Below are 16,354 nucleotides of genomic sequence, written 5' to 3'. Positions count from 1 at the left end.
GAGTTCACTGATTACATTTCAGTTTATAAATTAAATGTAACCACACTTTAGAAAATTCCAATGAATAAATAATATTGCCAATTTCAATTTGAAGGTGCTAATTCAAATAAGAAAAACAATTCACTTGCAGGTTTCTGTAGTAAATTTAAATTGGACTCAAGATGCAGTTTTAAAGGTGAGTAGCCAGGGCAGAAAGGCTAAGCTATTCTTTCATTACTGTTAACCACATTTATTTAGAAAAATTCTCTGTATCAACTGCTGAATTGCAAAGTTTTCAAGTTCTCACCGTGTAATATCGTAAACTAGTAAAGCTCCTGCTGCACCTCTGTAATACGACCTTGTGATGGAACGAAAGGATTCTTGCCCTGCCTGTGACGAAAGAAAAGGTTGGAGAGTTTCCTTTAATACAATGTCCTCTACATTTTCATATTATTCATATACAGAATAAGAGCAGGTAGGGAAGGAGTGCATAAAGAGAGAGAAGAAAACTTAACTTCACCAGTCTTAGGAAAAAGTTACAAAATACCACTATTGCTCAAGGTTGCTCAAGTCAACGAGACGCACATGTAGTGCACATGTAGTCGCTCCTGCAACCTCCCCACCCGGCAAGACCTCTAAACCCTTTTTGGCAATCCCTGACAACCCAATTTACTGAATGGCTTCACAATACACGAATCATTATTAAAGGACAGAATGGACTCCTAGCAACTAAGCTCTGAAGACAAATTTGAAAGGAAGCAAATAACCCAGAGCCTCACATTTGAATTCAATAACCCACTCCCTGGGGCAGCTGTTGACACTAGAATAAATAAAGCCCATTGTAAATAAATGATGAATGACATCTTTACGCCCACCATCTGCTGGTGTAAAGGTTGTTGGAAGGCCAAGGATGCAGATTTTATCAGTTATATCATAAACTGCAGTGAGCTTTCAACAGTCATCAAATAGAATTCTTTGAGCAATCATTTTATTATGAAAAACAAAATGGTTCTGAATTTAATTTATATAAGTTTTTTTCTCCACACTTAATCAATTTTCTCTGTATTTGATATATAATGCTTGTCAAAAGGCAACAGGATGTAAAAGTCATCTTTATATCCACTTGTGAAACAGACACAAGAGATTATGCAAAGCTAGGTAATTTCTCTTTTACTCATGGTACTAATTTCTGTTTTTTTAAGAATTGCTGGGGAGCAATGTGACTGTTGTGTCTGAGTTTAAAACCGAGACAGCTCTTATAAGAAGTTATTTTTCATTTTTAATCCCTTCTTTTTCTACTTTTGCAAAAACATAAGCATTTTAATTAAGTAAACATAAAGCCAATTTTAACGATTTTTATATTCAAAATCCCCTAACTTGAAAAATATTGATGTTTACACGTTCTGAGTTCTGATCTTGCAATGTAAATATTTAGCCCTTCCCACCCTCAGAATGTGCATGGACGGCTCATATTATACCCTGTTTAACACTCAACACTCTACAATACCTTGCTCTTCTTGGCCCTTCCTTTATCCTCCCTCCCTCCCCCACCCCCCACCCCCTGCATGTGACTAAGTGTGTGCTAGGCACCGGGTCCAGCACATAGCAGGCATTCAGAGAAAGCCTGTTGAGTGAAAAAGTGGAAAAACAGGCCGGGCATGGTGGCTCACGCAAGCAATCCCAGCACTTTGGGAGGCCATGACTGGTGGATCACTTGAGCCTGGGAGTTTAACCCATTTGTGCCTAGTGTTCCATCATTGGAAGGCTAAGCTTGTGGGAGTTATTTATATCCTACTGCTCAAGGTCACTGCCAAGGTCTGATTTTTCACAAAAAAAATTTGCAACCTCCTGCATAAATGGGTTAAGACCAGCCTGGGCAACATGGCAAAACCCCGTCTCTACCAAAAATACAAAAATTAGCCAAGTGTGGTGGCACGCCCCAGCTACTTGGGAGGCTGAGGTAGGAGGATCATCTGAGCCCAGGTGAGGAGGCTGCAGTGAGATGTAATTGCACCACCGTACTTCAGTCTTGCTAACAGAGCAACCTTGTCTCCAAAAACAAAAACAAAAAACAACAAAAAAGTGAAAGAAGAAATCCTAATGTCTTAGTTATATGCATAAAATAATCAGTACTCCATCCCACATAGCTGAGTGGACATCAGTAAATCCTAACGTGCTAAGATTCAACGAAAATAACTTCTCCTATGTGGAAACTAACAGACCCTCTCTTGGGTAGGCAATTTCGGCAGTTAGAATAATGTCATGCTAAATTAGACAGTGAGAAGGCCATCACATAAAAGGGCTCTAAAAATAGCCAAATCATTTTACATAGCTTAGGTTAAACTGAAGACAGCCGGGTATAATGGCTCATGCCACTTTGGGAGGCTGAGGCAGGAGTATTGCTTGAGGCCAGGAGTTCAAAACCAGCCTGGCTAACATGGCGAGACCCCATCTCTACAAAAAAAATTTTAAAAATTAGCTGGGTGTTGTGGCTCACATGTGCAGTCCTAGCTACTTGGGAGGCTGAAGCAGGAGGATCACTTGAGCCCAGGAGTTCAAGGCTACAGTGAGCTACAATCACAGCACTGCACTCCAGCCTGGGCAACAGATGAGGCCCTGTCTCTTTAAAAAAAAAAAGAAAAAGAAAAACAACAACAACAACAAAAACCAAAAAACTAGAAGATACGTTGTTTTTAATTTAAATTCATTGTTTTTTAAAATTTATTATTTTTAATTTTTTTATAGAGATCAGGTTTCACCATGTTGCCCAGAGTGGTCTCAAACTACTGAGCTTTAAGCAATCAATCTGCCTTGGTCTCCTAAAAGTGCTGGGGTTACAGGTGTAGGCCACTGTTCCCAGCCAAATTCACTGTTCTGAAGGCACAATGGCAGGAAATATCTTCTTTAACTGCTTAGCACAGAAAAACTAAGGACTAGATCTTTAGGGATTAATTTCACTGTAAATCCTATGTACCAAGAAAGGATTTTGTGTTAGGTACAGTAGTTCCCCCTTATCTGAGGTTTTGCTTTCTAAGGTTTCAGTTATTGGTGGTCAACTGCAGTCTGAAAATATTAAATGGAACAGTCCAGAAATAATAATTCCTAAGTTTTAAATGGTACACTCTTCTGAGTAGTGTGATAAGTCTCCCACTATCCTGCTGCTCCGTCCTGCTGGGGATGTGAATCATCCCTTTGTCCAGCCTATCTTCACTGTATACACTACACTACCTGCCTGGTAGTCACTTAGTACAGGTTGAGCACTCCTTCTCTGAAATGCTTTGAACCAGAAGTGTTTCCGATTTTAGAATATTTGCATTATACTTATCAGTTGAGCATCCCTAATCTGAAAACTAAAATCCAAAATGCACCAAAGAGCATCTCCTCTGAGTGTCATGTGAAAGCTCAAAAAGTTTGGGATTTTCAAATTAGGGATGCTTAAACTGCAGCCGTCTCTGTCATGGGATCGAAAAACTAGTATATATAGAGTTCAGCACTATCTGCAATTTTAGGCACCTACTGAGGGTGTTAGCATCTATTCCTCATGGATAAAGAGGAACTACTGTAATACAAAAAAGATACATATTTTATTAGTTCAAAATAAAAATCAGGTTTATAGCTCTAATATCACCCATGGCTGATCATCAAGCAAAGGTAAGTCCTTTAAACCAATCTCCCCAGGGACATTCTGTGGGATGAATTAAAATGAACACATTGCTAGAAAAGCACTACTATAAGATCTACAACTTCCAGTTTAGAGCCTAAATAAGAGAGAGTAAAGAGTAAAAGACAAAATAAATTTAGGAAAAGGAGAAAAGCAAACTTTTATAACCATTCTCATTCCTTCTGAACTGTTTTGCAAAGAACAAAATACGTTCCAATATGGAAATAACTTACACAATACATTTGAATCTAGACTTCTGCCCACTACAAAATTAAACAAAAGCTCCAGCAAATAAAAAAAACACAATTCCCACTGAAGACTATGACTGTAGCTATGTATCTTAAGATCTATGATTATTTTATAATAAATAAAGATGAGTGTTCAGAATAGTTTACAAATTCTTGAGATCTTACTTATCTGAAAACTATCACAACTCTGGCCTATTCTCTTTGGTAACGGTATTGGTAGCCTTGAAATAAATCTTGCCCAGTGAAGCTTTTTTTTTTTTATTATGGCTTCTCTAACTATAAATAAACTGTTATATATAACAACTAACTGCATAAAGTTAGCCCAAAGGTTAACTACCTTGATGTATTAAAGCAAAGTAATTTGATTTTTAAAAAGTACTTTAGGCCGGGCGCAGTGGCTCACGCCTGTAATCTCAGCACTTTGAGGCAGATCACGAGGTCAGGCATTCGAGACCAGCCTGAAAAACTGGTGAAACCCCGTCTCTACTAAAAAATACAAAAATTAGCCGGGTGTAGTGGCACACACCTGTAATCCCAGCTACTTGGGAGGCTGGGGCAGGAGAATCACTTGAAGCCGGCAGGCAGAGGTTACAATGAGCCGAGATCGTGCTGTTGCACTCCAGCCTGGGCAACAAAGTGAGACTGTCTCAAAAAAAAAAAAAAAAAAAAAAAAGTACTTTAATATATACCTATCCAAACTCGGATTGACCTATATTGTTTTAAGTGAAACAAAAATGTTAACCTAGGGCCAGGCGCGGTGGCTCACACCTGCAATCCCAGCACTTTGGGAGGCCAAGGCAGGCATATTATGAAGTCAAGAGATCGAGACCATCCTGGCTAACACAGTGAAACCCCGTCTCTACTAAAAATACAAAAAATTAGCCAGGCGTGGTGGCGGGCACCTGTAGTCCCAGCTACTCGGGAGGCTGAGGCAGGAGAATGGCGTGAACCCGGGAGGCGGAGCTTGCAGTGAGCCGAGATTGCGCCACTGCACTCCAGCCTGGGTGACAGAGAGAGACTCCATCTCAAAAAAAAAAAAAAAAAAAAAAAAGTTAACTTAGGAATTATAAATGTTGTGTTTGATCCTCTTCACTATAAACTGTTGGTTAAAAGGGATTTTGGAAGCTTGAAACCAAACAGGATACAAAATTCTTTGTTATTTAATAGTAAGAGATTCCTAATACTAGCTTAGAGTGTAAAGAAAAACACATTTAGTCAAACAGGAATGATTGCCTAAATGAACAGCACCACAAAACAAACTTGGGGTGGAGTGGCCAGAGTGGAAAGTTAAGTTCTCTTGGCTCACAATATAACTGTTAGATTTATTTAAAAATCCACAAGATTAGCTGGGTGTGGTGGCTCACACCTGTAATCCCAGCACTTTGGGAGGCCAAGGTGGATGGATCACCTGAGGTCAGGAGTTCGAGACCAGCCTGGCCAACATGGTGAAACCCCATCTCTACAAAAAATACAAAAATTAGCCAGGCGTGGTGGCATGTGCCTGTAATCCCAGCTATTCTGGAGGCTGAGACAGGAGAATCACTTGAACCCAGGAGGTGGAGGCTGCAGTGAGCTCAGATTGCACCACTGCACTCTAGCCTGGGTGACAGAGCTGGATTCTGTCTCAAAAACAAAACAAAACAACAACAAAAAAACCATTCACAAAATACTCAGAGATGCAAAAAAGTAGAGCAGAACAAGTCTGCCTAAGAGATAGAAACATGCTCATTTTTAGTGATGCTTAATATTAAATCAGTCATGGAACATTTGTGCAAAAGATGTCTTACACCTTCATCTTTCATGTGAGGATTGCTAAATCAAAATTGATCCTTTGCACCATAATTTTAAAACTTATTTCTAACTGCTAGATAAAGAATCCCTTAAACTGGCTTTCCCATATATCTGAGTCTTTTGGTGAATAGCAATATTTGTAGTAACCAGGCTGGCAACTAGTAGTAATCTTTACCTCTTCTTCCTCTTCTACTCCCATAAAATATAACTTTATACATATTAAGCTATAGTTCAAAAATCTCTAAATATCCTGAATTAAAGTCCTAAGCTCTTGAGAATCAGACCTCTACTTGTCTCACAAGAACTTTTTCTTATTCAATCAAAGTCTTGTTCATACGAGTCCATTTTTTTCTACTGATACCTTGTCTATAGTCTGAAAATTCCTGCTTTTGTGCCTCTGTTTAAATCCTTGCCTGAAAAACTATTTTCTTCTCTCTCCACCTATCCAATTTCCATTTCCTTTGAGGACCAGCTCAAGCCCCTAATTCTTTCACAAAGCTGGGAAAGCTTGTCTACCACAGCCCATAGTTATCCTTTTCTCCTCACAAATCCAAAAACACTTTCATGTGGTCATTTGGTTTTAATACTATTGATTAGATACAATGAACATACTACTCAAATGCTTATCTTTTTTCCTCTTCAGTTATCCTTGAGGGATAGCTTAACTCAGAGTACCAAAGTATATTTATAGTAGGCAATCAAATATATTACCTGGATTGATCCCAAAGAGCCAATAAAGCGAGAAAATTAAGATTTGTGAGAATCAATATTACAGTAATACTTCTCTTACTTGCATTGCTAGTTATTTATCAAACAGCTCCAGCTATGTAGAACACAGATGAGAACCAAAAGAAGGAAAGAAGGATTTCTAAACAGCGAAATAAACTGTCCCTTGCCCAAGCATTAAATCTCAGGTACTTTACTTAAAAGACTCAACTTAAAAATTTAGACCCCGGCCGGGCGTGGTGGCTCACGCCTGTAATCCCAGCACTTTGGGAGGCCGAGGCAGGTGGATCACGAGGTCAGGAGATCGAGATCATCCTGGCTAACTTGGTGAAACCCCGTCTCTACTAAAAATACAAAAAAAAAAAAAAAATTAGCCGGGCGTGGTGGCAGGCGCCTGTAGTCCCAGCTACTTAGGAGGCTGAGGCAGGAGAATGGCGTGAACCCAGGAGGCGAAGCTTGCAGTAAGCCAAGATCACGCCACTGCACTCCAGCCTGGGTGACAGAGCGAGACTCTGTCTCAAAAAAAAAAAAAAAAAAAAAAAATTTAGACCTCTATCAAGGAACTGCTACCATTGAGAGGAAATATTTTGAAATCTACATGCATGTACAAAACTTGTATTCTGGGTGACAGTAATATCAGTAAGAATCAAAGTGATTTTTAGGCTGTCTTAGTCTCCACAGCAAGGGTGGTGAAAAAGTCAACCTGCACTGGTTAGTTGTGGGATCCTGAGAAAAGTAACAATGAGTGGAAATACCTAGAAAAAAACAGCACAAGTTGAATGCTTTAAAAAATTTGAGGATATTTACTTTGGAAAAAAGGCTTAGCTGGGCGCAGTGGCTCACGCTGTAATCCCAGCACTTTGGGAGGCCAAGGTGGGCAGACTGCTTGAGCCCAGGAGTTTCTGACCAGCCTTGGGAACATGGCAAAATCCCGTCTCTACAAAATTAAAAAAAAATTAGCTGGGAGTGGTGGCGTGTGCCTGTAGTCCCAGGTACTGGGGAAGCTGAGGTGAGAGGATCACTTGAGCCTGGGAGGTGGAGGCTGTGGTAAGCTATGATCACACAACTGCACTCCAGCCTGGGCAACAGGGCAAGATCCTGCCTCAAAAAAAAAAAAAAAAGGTGAAATATGATATGATCACCGATGTCAGATTCTTTTAGTGCTGCCACATAAGAAAAACTGGAGACCACAGGTGGGAGGTAATCGCTAAAGTATAATGAAATGTCTAAGACAGTTTCCTGTCCCTGTAGTTGTTCAAAAAAATGTCAATGAATTGCTGCCTAAGGAGGCAGAACAGTTGGAGCTCTAAGCCCCTCAACTCCCGGCTTGAGGGATGGTGGGGGACAGGGAGGAAGTGACACTAATGGGACCAGAGAGGAAAGGCAGAAGTAGAGGCAGGATTGTTTCCAGCCCTCAGGGTTCCAGGTCCTCTCCTTGGCTCACTGCATCTGGTCATCCATCCTTACTGATGCATTGAAACAAAATAATACTCAATTTTTAGAAATAATACGTCAAGAGTATAAAGTAACATGTTTTTCAAAGGAGAAAAAAAATGCCTGTGATTTGCTGGGAAGAAACTTTTAGCATGTTAGTTTTCATATAATTTGGTCAAAAGTTTCACTGACTCTTACTTGATATAAGACATGTAAAATAGGAGTATTTCTAGGAAGCTGAGTAGATAAATGAACTTAACTAAAACATCCATATTACAATTTTTTTTGGAGGGGCTGGGAAATCAAATGTATTTGGATATGCTGGAAAGCAACTGAAAGAGGGATAGAAGGCAAGAGAAAAAGTAAGAGAAAAAGAACAAGAGGAGAACAAGGCAGTAATGGCTGGCCAGGGCCTAACAGTGAGAACACACCTCTGCCTTTTTTCTGCCAATGAACAGAAACCGGGGGCAACGTATGCTTCTTTGACTTTCCCTGGCAGAAGAAGAATATTTAGTTTGGCTTTGGCTTTTAATAAATGAAAGAAAAGTAACTCAGTAAAGGGCCAAGTGTCAGTGCTTTAAGGGAGGCACTGATAGACTCTTATCACTGTTTCCAGCTGTGAAACTGATTGACGGCCTTCAGGCCTCCAAGGATTATCTGCTGGCAGCTATTCTCCCTATTGGCAAAAGAAAGCAAAGGTGGTGGATGTGAAAATTTTGCAAGGAAAACTCCTTAAATTTTTTGAAGATAAAAATGACAAACATCCTGTAGGCCAGGTGCAGTGGCTCACACCTGTAATTCCAGCACTTTGGGAGGCTGAAGCGTGGATCACCTGAGGTCGGGAGTTCGGGACCAGCCTGACCAACATGGAGAAACCCCATCTCTACTAAAAATACGAAATTGGCCGGGTGTGGTGGCGCATGCCTGTAATCCCAGCTACTTGGGAGGCTGAGGCAAGAGAATCGCTTGAACCCGGGAGGCGGAGGTTGTGGTGAGCTGAGAGTGCACCATTGCACTCCAGCCTGGGCAACAAGAGTGAAACACCGTCTCAAAAAAAAAGACAAATATCCTAAGATACTAAGAAAACTCTTCATTTCTATAAGGCTGATAAAACAAATAATAACATTTGGCTAATTTTCCCCTGAAGGACTCTAGGATGGTTTTGTAAACATCTTGGGTCATGGACAGACATAACCCTTGTTACCAAAAATGCAACTGGCTATCCAAATGTACAGACACACTGTAAAACATTAATGGTATGGAAAATCCCATTTCACTCAGATATAAACTAAGTGTGAGACCAATCTTAATGTGTATTAGATTACATTTATTAAAAAGTTTTGGAAGTTGGGTATGAAAGTAAGAAGAAAGTCAATGAAATAAGAGAAAAGCCTGACCAGCATGGGAAACGTAACGCAACTCCATCTCTACAAAAAATTTTAAAAATTAGCTGCATGTGGTGGCATGCATGTGTAGTCCCAGTTACTCAAGAGGCTGAGGTGGGAGGATTGCTTGAGGCCAGGCGTTTGAGGCTGCAGTGAGCCGTGATCATGTCACTACACTCAAGCCTGGGCAACAGAGTAAGACGCTGTCTCAAAACCAAAAAAAAAAAAACCCCTCCCCCCAAAAAAAAAAACAAAAACAAAAGAGGAAAACCTGTAAGACAAAGATTCAAGAAACAACCTCCAAAAGAAATAAGTTAAACTATTTTAAACAGTCCTTTAAATCTGGAACAGGCCATTGGTTCTGGGAGCTCTCCATGTAGAAGTTGGAAGTGGTCAAATTCTTTCTTGGATGTTATGATGTCTTTAAAGGGACCACAGTCTCTCTCAGAAATTGAGGAAAGAAAACGAGCCCTCTGCCCTCCTAGAGGAACACAAACAAGGATTTTTCTTCTCTTCCTTTCTCATACTGTCCAGCATAAGAAATTATTTTAGATTTCTTTTGCAAGTTTATTGTTGTGTCAAGAAATCAACTGAAGCAAAAACAAAAACAAAAACAAAAAACCAGGCTTCTATCAAAATAATGCAAGACGAGTTAATCTACAAAACAGACAACTAGGAAACGAATGGCTTACTCAAGTTTCAAAAAACAAAGATTATTTAAGGGACTACTTTAAGAATGGAAGAACAAGTGAATAAACTAAAATAACCTACAGACAATGAAGTGGTTTACGCCTAAAATATCACATAATTATCATTACTATATTAACCCTTCCTTTTCAAAACCATGTACTTTAGTAGATATCTCCTGAACACATCCAGTGACCCTACAAGTTGCTTAGACAGAATGAGATTCTCTATTCATTGATTCAGTAAAGTTTACCAAACACTGTATTATCAGTCACCAAGCTAAGAATGCAGGATACAAAGCTGCATAAGATATAGATGGATCCTTCTCTCATAATGCTTATTCTGAGAAGGGTAGATAATGTGAACAAAAAGCTGTGACAATGGGATCAGAGCTACAAGAGAGATATGCACAAAATATTACAGGAAGAATAAGTTATTCCGATAGGGGTCAAAAAGGCTTCACCAAAGAGCTGACATCTTAGTTGCCTTAAATGGAAAAGAAAAAAAAAAAGGCACTTCGAGCAATGCAAGTATTTATGCAAAAGTATAAGGAATGAAAAATATGTTTATTGAAGAATAACAGTAGTCTGGTTCACACTACACAATGCAAAGATGTGTGTTACACAAGGTTATAAGCTAAAAAGAGTAACTTAGTTTATGTAAATCAGTTCTGAATAAGAGACAGTAACTCAGCCGGGTGTGGTGGTGCACGCCTGTAGTCCTAGCTACTCAGGAGACTGAAGTGGGAGGACTGCTTGAGCCCAGGAGTTCGAGGCTGCAGCGAGCTATGATTGTGCCACTGCACTACAGCCTGGGTGACAAAGTGAGACCCTGTCTCAAAACAAGAAGAGAGAAACTCTTTTAATACAGAAGTAGAAAATATTTCTTTTTGGTTGGAGATTATTAATTTTAAATCTCTAGGAAAAAAGGGACTTTGTGTATTTTATTTTCCTCTTTTCCATGCAGTTTTGAGATGCTGCCTGAGAGAATGCAAGTCACAAGTTTTGAGACGCTTTAGGCTCAAGTGGGAAATCCCTAAGAAACAGTAAAAGTAGGACTCTTCACTGAGGAAGAAGAGGCAAAAAAGCACAAGAACCCAGAGTCGAGTGGACAATTCAAGGACAGGGCAAGACAGAGATGTAGGGTTACCATTTAAGGGACAACTGTGACACATAGGAAGTATCAGGAAACCCAGGTCCCACAGCAGCCTTCAGCAACTTGCTTGGTCTAGGGAATCCAGTCTGTGAGACTGGATGTTCTCTAAGGTTCCTTCTTTCAATGGCTGCTACACATGACAAGTGAGAAACTGAGACTGAGTGACTAGAGAAAAATAGGCCACGGGTATATGATGATTAAATCCCCTGTCTTTTATATCTCATTTACTGGTTTAGAGAATATGGTCTTTGACACAACAGGAGACCTTTCAGGTTTTCTCAACTGGGGTTCTGTGAAAAATTACCTCCTAATGCCCTAAAGCAGTGGTTCTCAAAGAGTGATCCCAGGATCCTGGGAATTCCTCAGACTTTAAGGGTCCATGTGGTCCTCCATTTCCCAACTATCTGTGTGAGGCTGGATTTTCTTAATATACTTCAATTAAACAACACACGTAAGGCTCAGTGCAGAAGCAGATATGAGAATCCAGTGTCTTCTATTAAGCAGACAGATATCACTAGTCTCACTAGAAAAATGTAGTTGTTTGTTCTGGAAAACTACAGTGTCCATTACAATTGTATTATTTACCCTAACAAGTAATTCATTAATTTAAAATGAATTAATGATTGAATATTTGACAAGTTTCTCATTTTTAATTTCTAATATGGAAAATATTAATACCTTTAAGCCATATAAGCTAAAGCTCTTTGGGGGTCTTCATTAATTTTTAAAAGTATAAAGCAGTTCTGAAACAAAATGGTTTGAAAATTGCTACCTTAAGGCACCCAATGTATATAATAGAGTAACTTCACTTTTATGCATCTAAGATGGGAGAATAGAGAAAATAGTCACTCAAATCATTTTCTGTATATTGTAGTTCAGATGAAGAATCACCATTAAAAACAATATTGTATGACATATAATAGGTACTCAATGAACAAGGGTATGACAGAATTAGGATACCGGTTTAAGAGCAACATGACTTCAAGTTGTTAGGACTAAAACATTTAAAATAATAAGCCTGAAGAATAAGTTATTGTATAATATTGATATTCTTATTTTACTTCCTATGTGTACTTGAGACATGCTGATTGTTTTTCTTAAAAATACAGTTTCTAGAGCATTTCAATTTAGACCACATAACGTGAGCATTCACTCAGATATGCTCACTAACACCAACACCTGGGGTCCATCTATTGAAAACAGTGCATAAGAAAAACCAGTCTATTCCTGCACCACATTTCATCTCATGGCTGCAGGAAGTCAGTGTCTAACAAACCATAACAGGCATATAATAACATTAAAACAAATGTACAATGTACTTTCATAAAGTAACTTTACTGAGATCATACAGTGCACTTTTCCTATACTTACCGTATCCCATATCTGAAGTTTTATCTGTTTCCCATCAATAGTTATCATTCGAGCACCGAACTCTACACCTAAATAGAGTAGGAAATGATTTGTTACAAAATTAGTGGGAATATATCTCACTTTTGAGGATTAAAAACAGAATGTTTACTTCCGAGACATGCTATGCTAGGTAATACACAGATCGACTTTAACAAATGCAGCTCCTATACTTAGAAGATATATATATAAGCTAAGGAAGAGGTGCTAATAAGACATAAGCTAAGAACATAATTAAAATACTAAGATACTGAAATGTGGCAGAGTCAATATTAGAAACCAACTGTGGTCTTCATGTTTTGCAGGCTCAGTAACATAAAAATTAAAAAAGAGATCCAAGAGCCATAATTATTAATCACAAATGTTAAATATTAAAATTTCTTAAAAATTACATTAATATGGTATAAAAATCACTAAAAGTGATAGATATATTTCAATATCATAGTATTGGTTCCAAGCATGAATAATTAGCAAGGAAAGAAATCTCCAAATCTGCCACTAGCTATAACCAATGTTTTCACATACTTCCCAGACAGTGCTCCATGAATACACATGCATAAATAAGTATACAATTCTGCACAAATGGGAACATATAAATGCTGCTCTGCAATTTGCTTTTTATTTAATAATACATCACAGATATTATTCTGTATCACAAACATCCTTGCAAATCAATAAACATAAAACTATGGCATTATTTTTGATGTCTGCATAATATTATTTTGTGTACAGATAATTTACTAATTTGGTACTTTATTGCTAGAGATTTAGGTTGTTCTCCTATTTTCACTAAATAGTGAATGCTGAAATGAACTTTCTGCATACATTTTTCAACTTACCATAATTTTAGGCAAATTATAAGAAATCGGATTACAGGTCAAAGGGAACACAGACTTCACACTTACAAGTTTACTATTCTGGCTTTTAACTTGCATTTATCATCTTTGGAAAGTACTCATTCAATCATCAAAATAGGAGTAGAAAAATAGGGGATAATTTTAGAAGGGCAAACAAATCTGAAAGTCGTGTATCTCTTACATCAAACCATTACTGCCTAGAGTATGTTCAATCAGTATTTAGATAAGAGTAAGGGTGAAGGGAAGACACACATGGTCCCCAGAAACCAAATGTCATCCTGGCAGAAAAACAACTTCTAGTTTCGCAGAGAAGAGCACACTGCCCAATGTCAGAATTCCAGTTCAGCATCTCCCATAACTCCCCAACTGTGATTAGAAGGGTGAGAAACAAAGGTAATTTGTCCCATGGCATAAAACCTGATGAGCTTTTACTCTACATTATAATACTTATTCCATCCCACAGGCCTAATGAATACCAAGAAACTAAGATGATGTTTATGTTGCTCGGCTCAGAAATACAGGAAAGCTAGAGAAAAGAGATCCAGGAGTCATGATGTATCAGACTGAAAAATGAAAAATTGAAAAATTATGCCACATAAAACCATTACAATGTTTACATATACATGCATCTACATGTGCATATAGATTCATAACATATCTATATGAATATATATATTCATATCTATTCTGTGCCACAGGGTGGGGACATACGTAAAACCCATTAATGACATGAAAAATGAAATTAGTTGAGGGAAGAAACCAGCTGCTAAGTAAGATACAGATGTTCTTTGAAATACTCAGTACTGAAAAGGAATATACTGAAGCACAAAATTCTACGTGTCAGAGAGATATCAGACAGAGTAGAGGCTTTTTCATGAATCTACTGTTTCTACCTACAAATGAGAAAGAGAGAAAAATTTTATTTTTCCTTCCATTGTCAGGGATGGGCTGGCTTTTAAGCACAATCCAAAACTATCTACATGGCTCATAATGTCAAATTTAACAAAAAGCAACTACAAACTAGAAACAGACCCATCAATGCTGCTGATACCAAGGGTGAGCAGGTAAGGAAGGCAAGGCTAGCAACAGCAAGCAGACGCTCCCTCTCTGGAATTGATATCTTGAGCAGACGGCTAAAGATATGGAAACTGACTTGTGACCATTCCATCCGAGCAGATGAGAAGCTAACACAACTGCTCCTGCTGCAGGATAGCTCTTAACAGTTTCTGCTTCCTGGCCTCCAAGATGCTTTTTTCCTGCCCAATTCCAAGACCAAGTTTCCAACTTACTGTAGGTTCCATATATAACTACAGACATTCTAGAATATTCCCTTTGCTTACCTTAGCTAGAATTGGGTTTTAGTATGTTCGTCTCTTTATTCAAATTAAGCAGATCAGCTGGGCCCAGTGGCTCAGTGTGGCCTGTAATCCCACACTTTGAGAGGCTGAGACAGGAGGATCGCTTGAGCCCAGGAATTTGAAACTAGCCTGGACAATATAGGGAGACCCAGTCTCTATGAAAAATTAAAGAATTAGCCAGGTATGGTGGCACGTGCCTGTGGTCCCAGCTACTTGGGAGGCTGAAGTGGGGAAGGATCACTTGAGCCTGGGAACTCCAGGCTGCAGTGAGCCATGATCGTGCCACTGCTTTCCAGCCTGGGCAACGGAATGAAACCTTGTCTCAAAAAACAAAAACAATTAATAAAGTAAGCAGACAGAAGTCATGAAGCTTAAAATCTTTAAACAAAGATTTTGCCTCTAAAAATACATCCAATTTTAAATAAACCTGTTAAGTAAACATCAAGAATGTTTCTGGCCGGGCGCGGTGGCTCACGCTTGTAATCCCAGCACTTTGGGAGGCCGAGGCGGGCGGATCACGAGGTCAGGAGATCGAGACCACGGTGAAACCCCGTCTCTACTAAAATACAAAAAAATTAGCCGGGCGTGGTGGCGGGCGCCTGTAGTCCCAGCTACTCGGAGAGGCTGAGGCAGGAGAATGGCGTGAACCCGGGAGGCGGAGCTTGCAGTGAGCCGAGATCGCACCACTGCACTCCAGCCTGGGTGACAGAGCGAGACTCTGTCTCAAAAAAAAAAAAAATCAAGAATGTTGCTAAACCAGGAATATGTCATAATACAATAGACATTTTAACTTCACTTATCAACCAGGTCAGGATGGATAATTTAAAAACAAACAAACAAACAAAAACAAGAAGCAAAGAGACCAGTTAAAAGGCTATTGTATTATATTTAGTCATGAGATTAAAATATGTTGGTGGGAAAAAATACACATCTCAAAAGGAAAAATTGACAAGTGTTGATTACTGAAAAACTATGATTTCTGTTTTCCTATCAAATAAAGCAAAAACAAACACACTTTATTTTATTTTTTTTTTTTTTTGAGACGGAGTCTTGCTCTGTGCCCCAGGCTGGAGTGCAGTGGCGCGATCTCCGCTCACTGCAAGCTTAGCCTCCCGGGTTCACGCCATTCTCCTGCCTCAGCCTCTCCGAGTAGCTGGGACTACAGGCGCCCGCCAACACGCCCGGCTAATTTTTTTGTATTTTTAGTAGAGACGGGGTTTCACCGTGTTAGCCAGGATGGTCTCGATCTCCTGACCTCGTGATCCGCCCGTCTCGGCCTCCCAAAGTGCTGGGATTACAGGCTTGAGCCACCGCGCCCGGCCTCAAACACACTTTAATTTCAGCTTCAGAAATATAACTCTTTCCCATTTACCTTCCCATAACTGGGTCCAGTTACCCTTTAATTCTATGTGGCAAATGAAAATACTGAATCCTAGTCTCTTGGAAGCCTCAGAAACAAATATAGAAACCAAAAACTTGATTTCTTCTCTGGAATATTAACATTTTTAAATCATTTTCCTTAGATGTATACATGCTTGAGAATCCCATTTAGAAAGGTTTCCTTCTCTTTTTTTTTATGTGATAAATTGTTATTCTCTATGCCTTTGACGCCCTCTTCCCAGATCCATTTTCAATTAACAGCCAATTTGGCTGCTAGATAAATTTC

At 39.1% G+C, this 16,354-nt stretch overlaps 1 protein-coding gene across 1 annotated transcript in view; it reads right to left on the bottom strand.

Moving 5' to 3' along the window:
- The window catches only part of RAB2A (RAB2A, member RAS oncogene family), a 92,186-nt gene that overhangs the window by 38,563 nt on the left and 37,269 nt on the right, over positions 1-16,354 (bottom strand). Inside the window, exons 3-4 of the mRNA XM_003256019.4 lie at positions 12,438-12,505; positions 287-369 (exon numbers count right to left, since the gene is read on the bottom strand). Of these exons, the coding sequence (XP_003256067.1) occupies positions 287-369; positions 12,438-12,505 (151 nt within the window). The remainder of the gene's footprint in view (positions 1-286; positions 370-12,437; positions 12,506-16,354) is intronic.

The sequence above is a fragment of the Nomascus leucogenys genome, chromosome 16 (genome assembly GCF_006542625.1).
Source record: "Nomascus leucogenys isolate Asia chromosome 16, Asia_NLE_v1, whole genome shotgun sequence".
NCBI lineage: Eukaryota > Metazoa > Chordata > Mammalia > Primates > Hylobatidae > Nomascus > Nomascus leucogenys.
Note: the sequence above shows the minus strand (reverse complement) of the source record. Positions and strands in the feature narration are given on the sequence as shown.